The sequence below is a fragment of the Aulonocara sp. 'chitande type north' Nkhata Bay genome, linkage group LG7 (genome assembly GCF_057382095.1).
Source record: "Aulonocara sp. 'chitande type north' Nkhata Bay isolate Kocher_YH1m ecotype deep benthic linkage group LG7, A_spYH_male_GT1.1, whole genome shotgun sequence".
NCBI lineage: Eukaryota > Metazoa > Chordata > Actinopteri > Cichliformes > Cichlidae > Aulonocara > Aulonocara sp. 'chitande type north' Nkhata Bay.
The window spans coordinates 1,942,159-1,953,059 of NC_141350.1; the positions used below are offsets into that span (position 1 = coordinate 1,942,159).

General features: G+C 41.0%; 1 protein-coding gene and 1 long non-coding RNA gene across 3 annotated transcripts; one reads left to right on the plus strand and one right to left on the minus strand.

The window, feature by feature from the left end:
- Positions 1-267: 267 nt before the first annotated feature.
- Positions 268-5,921, minus strand: tigara (TP53 induced glycolysis regulatory phosphatase a). 2 transcript variants are annotated; one of them, XM_086297935.1, is made up of 6 exons: positions 4,920-5,921; positions 4,105-4,142; positions 3,867-3,988; positions 3,520-3,570; positions 3,307-3,417; positions 268-1,109 (listed from the first exon to the last, which is right to left on the minus strand). In XM_086297935.1, the coding sequence occupies exons 1-6, from the start codon at positions 4,988-4,990 to the stop codon at positions 714-716; spliced, it is 789 nt and encodes a 262-aa protein (XP_086154061.1). In that variant the 5' UTR covers positions 4,991-5,921; the 3' UTR covers positions 268-713. The 2 variants fall into 2 exon arrangements, with proteins under 2 accessions (XP_086154061.1, XP_086154060.1); XM_086297934.1 differs by having other exon boundaries at positions 3,493-3,570.
- On the plus strand, positions 3,409-8,183 carry LOC147324275 (uncharacterized). Its single transcript, XR_015130122.1, has 4 exons — positions 3,409-3,471; positions 6,703-6,789; positions 6,973-7,028; positions 7,181-8,183. It is a non-coding gene; the product is annotated as an uncharacterized LOC147324275 (long non-coding RNA).
- Positions 8,184-10,901: the final 2,718 nt, after the last annotated feature.

Consider the following 10,901-nt stretch of genomic DNA (forward strand, 5'->3'; position numbering starts at 1 on the left):
CAAACGAAAATAAACGGGATCTGCAAACGTGGAAGTCCCAGTTAGCTGAAAGCATTTGAGTGATTTAAGATTAAAAGACTCTTTTAAAATCTTACTGACAATAAGTGTCACACAGTTCTCATGAAGGCAGCAAAACCGAACAAAAACAACTAAAATGACCTAAATAATGAAGCCCACTTACAGGAATGAAAATTAAAGGTACGCAACATGAAAAGATGAATAAATAACAACCAGCTGAGTTTATTGAAACGACTTTATCAGGAAAGAACCATCACAGGTGCAAACGTCCATTTTTACATCAGTAAAGCATTTCAGTAGTCGCACACGCCACAGACTCCTTTAGCTAAGAAACAGCAGCTTTTACTCTAAATAAATGTGTGGACTGAAAAACAGCCACACAGAGTCCGTTCACGCGTTCCACAGTTTAATGGGCTCGTAACATTCGTCCGTCCTTGTTGACTCAAGTGTTAATTCACAACAATGGGAAAGGAACTGATTTCCAAAGAGTAAACACTACTCCGAGTTCTTGTGCAGATTTCTGGACCCCTACAGGAGAAATTCAGAAACGAGGCCTCGCTAAACCACAGAGTCGCCCACGTATGTAGCAACGAACAGCCAGACAATAACAACGCGATGACGAAATTTCCTGCAACACAAACGATCCGAGGCTTTAATTACTGTTTAAACGAACCCTAAGAAAAGGACGTAACAGGTCACGATCTGCGTTTCACGTGGTCCCCTCTGTGGATAAAAACACAGCGGATCCCTGATAATATGAACTCGTCGTCTTGTTTCCTCACGGTTATTATAAACCGACAAAGGCCCGTGTTCGGACTCAGAGAGAACACGTGTGCTTGATCAGAACCCAGAGGTAAGCGGCAGTGCAATTCCTCCACAAAGTAGCGCACCACCACACACATGTAAGCCCCATGGGTGACCACCAAAGCATGGACGGGGATATCCTTGACCCCATCGTCGGCCTTCCCCTCAGTAGGAGTCGTCTGTGACGGAGCAGGTAACGACGAGTCGTCCTGCCCTCTCTCGCTGAAGTGTTCGGCCCCAATTTGCTGAAGCATTTTCTCCAGAAACTCTTTGAACCGCATCTTCACCTGAGCAGAGCAAAAATCTGTTATGAAAAGTTCTCCTGCTTCTATTGTTGTACATACTGTAGAATGAGACCCAGGCTTCCTACGGCGCTGAGGGATAAAGGTTAAAGGTCGTTTTATTCATAGTCACGTCCTTTGGTATAAAAACTGCACATCTTTCTGATGCAACAACCTGCAACTTGTTTAAAAAAGGGAGGGAGCAGGCCTTTTGCAGAGGATTTGAGTGCTCTGTGCTTGTGTCAAATCTATATTTGAAGATCAGCGTCACCATCACGATGTGCTGGTCACGTCCTGGATTTGACCAGAGTTCATGTCCAAGCTAGAACATAATGGACGAAGTCTGACGAGGTATCTTGGAAATAGAACATCCTTCCCTCCAACAACCCCTCCTCCTCTCTCTCTCACACACACACACACACACACACACACACTCACACACTCAGTTCAGACATTCAGTCATGCAAAGAAGACAATGATATGCTAATCATAACTTTATAGAGCTAGGAGGTGAATGCTTCCTGCCACCTAGTGGAAGTATGTGTACATTACACCAAGATACCTGGTATCAACCCAGAGTGTGCGGAAAGATTTAATTTTAGTGTAATATGTGCAAAAGATCCCACTTTAGAAAAAAAAAAAGCTTAAGTGGGATCTTTTGCATCAGAAACATATTTGAAGGAATATATAAAGGAACTGGGCAGCACGGCGGTGAGCTGGTTAGCACTGCACCCTCAGTTCTGTGTCTCTCTCTGTCTTTGCTCAGACCGGTGACCTGTCCAGAGAATAGGCTCCAGCCCTGAACTGGATGAGCGTTAGAGGATGGATTGAAGATGAAGAAGAGAGCAAACAGAGATACGAGGAAACTCAGGAAAGAAATAATCTACAGACAATTCTGCGATGGAATCAAAATGTTGTAGTTCGTGACCTGTGAGTACTTCGAACTCGAGACTTCATTTTAATCTTAACTAAACAACTGTAAAACTTTATGGCTATATCGTGCTGGAACCAAGTACTCAAATGCACCTTTGTGACTGATCTTTATACACGATGTGTTACCAGGAACCACATTAACACACAAACATGAAGTAAATAAATAAATAAAACCAGAGGCCTGTGCTAAGAAGCAAGATTTCATATTATATGGGCAACGTCAGGGCTAACCCTGGGTTTTCTGTATGTCCACGCTAACCTATGCTAACCTGCTCCAAAGCAGGTCCGGTTGACCAGCTGACCAATCGATTCTCTATTTGCATCACTGTGAGGGTCTAAAGTTTTTCAGCAGCATCTAATATCTTTGCATTTCCCTGTTGAGCAGTACAAAATATACATTCTTAGATAGAGCTTATTTTTTCCTGTTGGCTGCAAACAGTTTTACAACTAAAGCATGAACACATGATCCCATCTATTTGTATCCCACTTGCTGTCCTTATATCAAATGTGCGTTTCAAACCAAGGCTGCAGCTGAAAGGATGAAACATTTATTTAATCAAACAGTTGATTATTATCCATCATATTTTCCCATGTTTTGATGACTAACTCAGCACTATTAATACTAAAGTGCTCTTCCACTCACGCTGCTGTGCTGTGTTTAACTTCTTCATGTTTTTGCTATTATATAATTCTCTTTGTAAAATCAGCTGATCAACTGCTGGTATTCTTATGCATAGCTGTGATTGGTCAGATGCTGCCAACACCACATCTTTCATGTGAATGCGGGTGGGAAACCCTCGGTAACTAAACGAGTTGACAGCCAGCTTTATGTGACCGCTTATCCTTACTGCCGATGATAGCGTGTATCCAGATAAAAGAAAGATACCCTGGGTATGTTGAGCCGCTCTATGGTTCAGGGGTCGGGTTCAAAAGATTACAGATGTTATTAATGTCACATAAATAACAGAAAACCAGATAATCAGCAGGGATGCAAGGACCTGACATCAATAGGGTGACTTTTATGGCCCGTGTTTATCACCAGTGCCACATCTATTTTTGAGATGAAGAGTGGAAAAACAATAGAACTGTGAGTGTTTTTCATCTTTTTGTTTTTAGCATTTTGTTGTTTCCCAAGAATAAAAAGAAAGTAAATAATTCAGTCTTGGCAATAGGCCTGAATATTATTTATTTTTTATATTATTTTCATTACCAGTGATCCAGAATTTCACCAAGACTCTCTCCTTTTACAATAAGACAACCTCAGCCTCACCTGCTCCTGCGTCTCTCCTCCCGGAGGTGTGAAGCCTGGAAACGTCTGACCAGCCGCCTCGGCCATGTCTTTGACGTCCTGTAACCGCCTCCCTTCAGCTATCCCAAAGCTCTGAAAGATCAACTTATTCATTGGCACGTAAACATCTGATCAATAAGTTTTCTCGTAAGTTTTGAGGTCACTCGCCTTTTCTATAAGCAGAGGGTCACACACCATTTCTAGAGCGGAACAGCTGCTGTTGTGCTTCATTATTGTTTCGGTGGTCTGGATGGAAAAACAAAAACAAAATGTAATCTGATTACAGAGAGGAGGAGGGTGGCTTTTATAAGTCTGCCACGAGTACTCAGTCAGAATTACATAAGTGCTCAGTGTTCAAAGGTCCGACTGCATTTATCTTCTAACTGAGCCTTCATTTAGATCTCATCTCCACACCTGTGAACTTTTATGACACACAGAAACAAATCCACAGACTCACAAGATAAAATAAATCAATCAAACTGGATCTTTTGAAAGGCCAGACGCTTTTTTTACACTGCTGTTGTATAAGGTTCATAGTTTACCTGTTTTGCCCGCAGCATGTTGCTAACAAACACGTTGGTGAACTTGACATCGGCGAGGTATCGCCCTGCAGCTTCTGCCTGCTGCAGCCCAGCCTCAGACAAAGGTGCGTCTATAGCCTGGCCTGGGTGGAAGGAAAAGGGGAAATTAGAATAAAGCAGCTCCCTTATTCTATTTTTTTTTTTACCCAAAACAAGTAATTTTATTCTAATGAAACAAATATTTAGAATCATTCTTTACCTTGCAGCAGACCATCTTTGTTGTACTGAGTTTCCCCACTGTAGGAAATAAATGACAGGAGATAACACTGACAGAGTTTGGTGCTCAACAGGCACTCGTTTGATTTCACATCTGTTACCACATGAATGCAAATCTTTTATTACGTGTTGCTCACAGCCATGACGTTCTGTATGCCCAAAGCTGTACTTATACTTTTAATGGCGACTGGCTACTAACACGTCTTTTTGATGATTCAGTTATTTTGAATCACTTAATCAAAATGGCCAAAATAAATGCATAAATCAACAAATGTCAGGATAAAAAGAAATTCACAAGTTCTCAGTTACAGATTGAACCCCAGTGACACGCAAACTGCAAATAAATTACAAAGACAACAAACATTTGGAGTCTGCACTGCTAATTTTGATTTTATTTTCATGGTATCTTCGGACAATATGTGGTGTGTGTAAGTGGTTTTACCTTTGACCCACAAAAATCCGTTTTTTGTTTTTGTACATGAATGAACCTTTATTGTTCCGCGTTTATTCTGCCCCCTGGTGGCCATCGTGAAACGTCGCACAGACTAAACAAACGGTACAAACCCGCTGGGAGAGTCACAGTCTTATCATATATTCTTATCATATATTCCTCGTTTCAGCTTAGAAGCCGCTCTCCGTGAACTCCGGTTAAGACCACGATAGAAATAAACAGTCCGTCACTGCTACACGTTTTAAAACCCCTCCAAACACGACAGACTGAAGTCTGTCAAAGTACAAGTCGCGCTCCTCGGAACCCTGTGGTGCTGAACTTCATATATTATCGTCGGATGAACTTACTGTCGAACAAGGGTCAGCCCAAATGTTAGCGTTTTCATGCTGCGGAAGGCAGAGACCGGGTAAAGACGCATTACTCATTGCACGAGTCTCACGGTGACGGAACATGGGAACACTGGTTTATGGCGTCAGGGTGAAATTACAGCTGCCCACAGAAGCGCATCACCCCCACAGATATATTTAGCCCGACACCATCCACTGCACGCTTGTAGGGTACAGATCTTATTATGAAGATGAACTCTGGAAAGGTGTCGACACACCTGTGATCAGTCACTGACTACGACATCCAGGGGAGATTATTTGAGCAGCTACTGAGATTGGGAGTTTTTCTTAAAGAGAGTCCAGGTTACAAAAGATTTAGACGTGCACATTATACTACTACACAGGTAGCTTATAGTACAAAAGTTGTTTAATCGAAATATATTTCAAGTACCTAAAGTAAAGCTAAAATTACATAATAGTAAATAATAAGAAACAAACAAACAGGATGTTTATCTGTTTGTAGGATATCAGTTATTTCTGGGGCCACATGCAAATCGGTCATATTTTCATGTACACGTGGAAGTTGTCAGATTCTGCACTTTTCTGTGTCAACAGAAAAAAAAGGCTGAATTGTAAACAAATTGGTGACTTTGAGTTTGTGTCAAAGCCTCAAGCTTCTGAAAAGCTGCAAACTTGTTTAACTCAAAATGTGCTGACTTCAAACAGTCGGAGTAGGAGCTGTAAATCTTTCATGCGTAACATCATCAGTAAGGAAGATCGCATATTAGTGTAAAAGCACCTAATGCAACTGTCAGTGACAGGAGGAGCGGTACATTTGCAAAAAATCATCATGGACCGGACCAGGCACGTGCAGAGGGTGGGGGGCGGAAGGGGCTTGAGCACGTGCCCCTTTCCTGATGGGTGCCCCAGGTGCCCTTTTTCCTGTCTGTGCCCCTCAACAATAATATTTAACAATTAATCACAGTTTTGCTAAATAAAAGGGTCTAGCTTGCATCAGTCACATGACTATCATTAACCAATCCTCGCACTTGACGGCAGAGCGCGCTGGTTACGAGCCGGGAATGAGCTCGAAAGAGCACGCGCATTTTTTGCCGTTTGAGCGACCTCAAACCTTTCAGGAAGGCTTATATTTCACTAAATATAAATAATATAAATGATAAATTATTAGATTGTGAATAATCTAATAATTTATCATTTATATTATTTATATTTCACTAAATATAAATAATATAAATGATAAATTATTAGATTGTGAATAATCTAATAATTTATCATTTATATTATTTATATTTCACTAAATATAAATAATATAAATGATAAATTATTAGATTGTGAATAATCTAATATGCATATCCACATAATTATGGATTATTATAATTATGATTAAAAACACACACACACGTGTTTTTAAAGAAAATGCATTAAGAAACAGATTATATTACATTTATATTTCAAATATGATAAAATGCTGATTTTACAGCAGCAACATTGTATCTCATTTAATAAACTTTCTGCCTGCACAGAGTGGATAGTCAAACAAACTGAATCGCCATAAATACATTATTTTATATTTATTACTTAATTGTTTTATACTCGTTACTTTATTATTGTAGCACTAGGAATAAACAATAAGGGAAGGATTCTGGATCAGCACTATGATTCAAACTTGTGGCCATAGTATGTACAGAATCATTGAGAAGGTATAAAATGTCACTGTATGTGCGTGTTTTATGTGTATAGATTTCTTTGAATTATTACTCATGATATAATATTGTCCAGACAGGCTCTGTAGGACACGAGGAGGAAACAGTGACAGAAGGCGCTGTGTGAGGCAGCGGATCCGTCAGCAGCTGGATTACAAAGAGCACAGGTCACAATGACACCTGCACCAGTTGTTGCATTGCATTCAAGTATAAAAACAATAATAAACACAATGTTTTCGTTCTCTAACATTTTTCTATCATTACTTTATTATGGATTAGGTGGAGGAGTTTTTAAGTGTGGATAACTCAATAATAGATTAATTCAGTAGCAGTTTGTGCCTCGTTCTCAGATGGACAGGAAGTGGAGAGTGACAGATGAGACGAGGAGATGGAAGAGAGGCAAAGAGTGAGTCGCAGGCAGAGCGAGTTTACGTCTCACAGTTTTGTTGTCTTATGGTTCCAAGTGCTGTCACCATTCTTTACATTTTATTATTATCTCATAACTTGTTTAATCGGCTACCATCTCTCCTGTGGACTCTTTAATGTCTACCTTCTCAGATCAACACGGCCCTGCCCTCCAGCAGCAGCAACTCCTCAACAGCAACATTGTATCCATCAGTAAAACTGTCACAAGGCGGGATGGACTCATGTGCAGACAAGGGAAGCTAAATGCAGTTCCTTTTATTAACACACAACACCAGGTGCAACTATATACAGGTGAGAGCGAGGGGGGAATCCAGAGGGGCACAGGGGAGGTCCGGAAACAGGGGCTCTTCACACAGTTCCAAAAACACAACACACCAGCAACTCAGCTCGCCCAGGCCTCCAAGGGAAAGAGAATCCAAGGTTACTCAGTAGTCCAGCAATGAGATGTTTCCAGCTACTGCCTTAAGTAGTGGATGCTGGTGAAGTGATGAGCCACGGGTGCGAGGGCCAGGGGCGGGAGCCCGCAATGAGCTCCGCCCAGGCGACACACAGCGAGAGGGAAAGGAAAACAAGAAACATAGCCAACCTGGGTCAGCCGGGCAGACACGGGGACCATGACAAAAACATACATTTGCTTTGCATTGACCCCACCTGATGACAGTGATATAGTTTGATGCGTTTCCATATTAGATTCTTCATGAACGTGTTGTTGCTCTTCAGCCTGGTTCTAGGTGCCCCTTTTTAACTTTGAGCACCTGCCCCTTTAAACATCTCTGCACGGCCCTGGATTGGACTAAGGATATTATCCAAGGCAAAGGATGGTCAGAGTTTCTGTTTGAGAAAAACATGTTTTTAGCATAAATATTGACCTTGCATATTACCAGCCATTATGCCTGTTGTCATAATTTTAGGAAGACAGAGTGAACTTAAATCCCACGTATGCAGTTATATGATGCTAACAAAACAAAATGTTTTTTGATAACTTAATTTTATAAAAAAAAGGAAAATTGTATTATAGTAGGACAATGTATATCGAAAATCCTATAATTATTTTATACTAATAATGTTATGCCTACATTTAAAATAAAGACCAACTGGGAACGTGATTTTTTTGGCGTAGATGTTAAAAACAACTGGAAGGAATTTATTGTAATAAAATTTCTTGCATATATGCATTTACAATTTTCACGTAACATGCTCCTGATTACAAATGTTACAAATATGTAAATATTGACCTTTGTAAAGCTGCGTGTCAGTTTCTTTTACATTTCTGTTTTTAAGCGTGAGTTGACAGATTTTTTAAAAAACGGTAATGTGTCGATGTAAGGACTTCACTTATTGTGTCAGTTTTTTTACACTATCGCTGTATTGCCGTCAACAAACCTGTGACCCTGACATTGACACATTTGTGTGTGAAAAACACCACAGTGTGTAAGGTTTATGCCACAGCTGCCCTAAATTAACAATATTGATAAACACCAAAACTGTTCTTTAAGTTTCTGTTAAGTAATCAAACTTTCCTTTTTGCTAAAGCATATAGTTAGGGCTGGACCAGGTGACCCTGAATCCTTCCTTAGTTATGCTGCAATAGACGTAGGCTGCCGGGGATTCCCATGATGCACTGGGTGTTTCTTCTTCACTCACTATGTGTTAACAGACCTCTCTGCATTGAATCATATCTGTTATTAACCTCTGTCTCTCTTCCACAGCATGTCTTTATCCTGTCTTCCGTCTCTCTCCCCAACCAATCGCAGCAGATGGCCCCGCCCCTCCCTGAGCCTGGTTCTGCTGGAGGTTTCTTCCTGTTAAAAGGGAGTTTTTCCTTCCCACTGTCGCCAAAGTGCTGCTCATAGAGGGTCATATGATTGTTGGGTTTTCTCTGTATGTATTATTGTAGGATCTACTGTACAATATAAAGCACTGTGAGGCGAATGTTGTTGTGATTGGATGTCAGATTGTTATTTGCCTGATAAATAACAATATAATATTTAGATTTTGAACAAGTTTTTAACAGATTTCTAAAATACACATTTTCTTGCTTTAATGAAAGGTTGTCTAATACATTTGCTGAGCACTGTAGCTGCTCAGCAGAACTTCACTTGGCAGCAAGGTGATTTGTGACACACTACATGAGAACTAAGTGCAAAAAGTCCAATGACTGTTCTAAACAAAGAGCTGCTTTCTCTGAATATCTAAAAGGGGAACTGTATAGTTATGGTAATAATTAAAAATAAGACTTTTAGAAATCTTGGAGGATAAGTAGTAAAGATACTGGCTTGAGTTTGAGACTTATGTGGACTGCACCGACTCTTAGAACATATAAATATAAAACATGTGGAAAAGCATATCGCCACACGTGCCTTTATAGTAAGCCCACTGACCAGAGAAGTGATTACTATGATCTTGTTACTGTGCGCCTCTTCTGGGAAACTCCTGACATTCATATAGATTCCCCTCCCCTTTTCCCTAATTACTCCGACATTCTCCAACAGCAGCTGCTGGCTGAGCAGGACACACACGGCTCACAACGCATCACATTTGTAGGTCTTCATGTTACTTTACTCTTTACTGCTGGCTACACTGTATCCCAGTCTTATATTGCACTTTAGTCTTGCATGGCTTTCAATGCATTATTTTTGTTTTTTTAAAATCACCAGTTATGTAAATTGTATTTCCTTTTACCTGCCTCTTTATTAGCAGACGCTGGTACTGGTTCCAAGGCCCCGCCTCTGCCATCTCTCCCTGAAGGGACACTGCATCCAAGTTCAAGCATCCATGAGATGCACGACACCTCACATTTTGCAGCCCTACAGGATTCAGACGCTCCACTGCGGAGACACCGTACACGGTACTGCATCCAACACATGAGCTGTGGTTCTTTTAATCTGCAGCAGATCCAAAGGAGGAGTAGGACCAGAACCCGTTTTGGTTTTGTGACTATGCATGCATGACTGGATCAACAGGTTCATACACATTTGCAGAAACTGCTTGAAATTCTGGTGGGATGAGTGCATATTGTCCCAGGTTCATCATCATCATCACTGATGCAGTTAAAGTCGCTGCTGACTGACAAACTAATGTCCTGATCAGGAGACAGACACACAGCTGAAAAGGAACACAGGCCTGGGAAATAGTGAGCTGATGTGGTGTCACACCCTTTAAAGCAGACGTTTATTGAACAGAGGTTGTGCAACAGACATTTGAGGTACATGATATGAGTTATAGAGGAGGGGGAGCGGGCGATTTGAAGGGAAATCTGCACCATTGAAACTTCCAGAAAATGTATGACTGGATGCCACAGGTCAGCTCGAGCCATTATTCTGCGGGAGTTCCAGTGGTGCACACACAATATCTTTAGACCAAAACACACGTTTCTCACATACAGAATCGATATTTAATGACATTCATAGTGATTGTGGTTATATAAAGCAAGAACTGTACTTTGGCCATCATAGGAATGCTGTTTTTGCCCCTCGCTTGCACACAGTCAGATGTAGCACCAACACGGACAGTAGTGAACATGCTCGAACTATCTGCGGTACAAAATCCTCAAAGAAGCTGTTGCAACGTCACGGCGCTCCCCCTCCAAAAGAGTCCAAGTGGAAGCCTTGCATATTTCCGGTTTCCCCATCTCACCGAGCGAGTCGTTTTCCAACTAAAACAGCAACAGAACACGTCGTTCTTTTCTTTCCCCTCCGTTTCAGGCTCCCTAACTGCAGAGGTATAGCTGATGAATTTTGCGTTTTTTTAAAATCCAGTAATCTTGAGGTATCGGAAATACCACTGATGGGCAGAATGTGACTGAAGAAGGAGAGCAAAAATAGATAAAGGGGAAAACGAGACATGCTATCTA

What these genes read in the sequence shown, in the direction of transcription:
- tigara (XM_086297934.1), bottom strand. Translation starts at nt 4,990, where the DNA reads ATGCGTCTTTACCCGGTCTCTGCCTTCCGCAGCATGAAAACGCTAACA. An exon ending in GGGCTGACCCTTGTTCGACA is followed by an intron (nt 4,143 to 4,919) that starts GTAAGTTCATCC and finishes TATTTCCTACAG; the next exon opens with TGGGGAAACTCAGTACAACA. An exon ending in ACCCTCTGCTTATAGAAAAG is followed by an intron (nt 3,418 to 3,492) that starts GCGAGTGACCTC and finishes TTGATCTTTCAG; the next exon opens with AGCTTTGGGATAGCTGAAGG.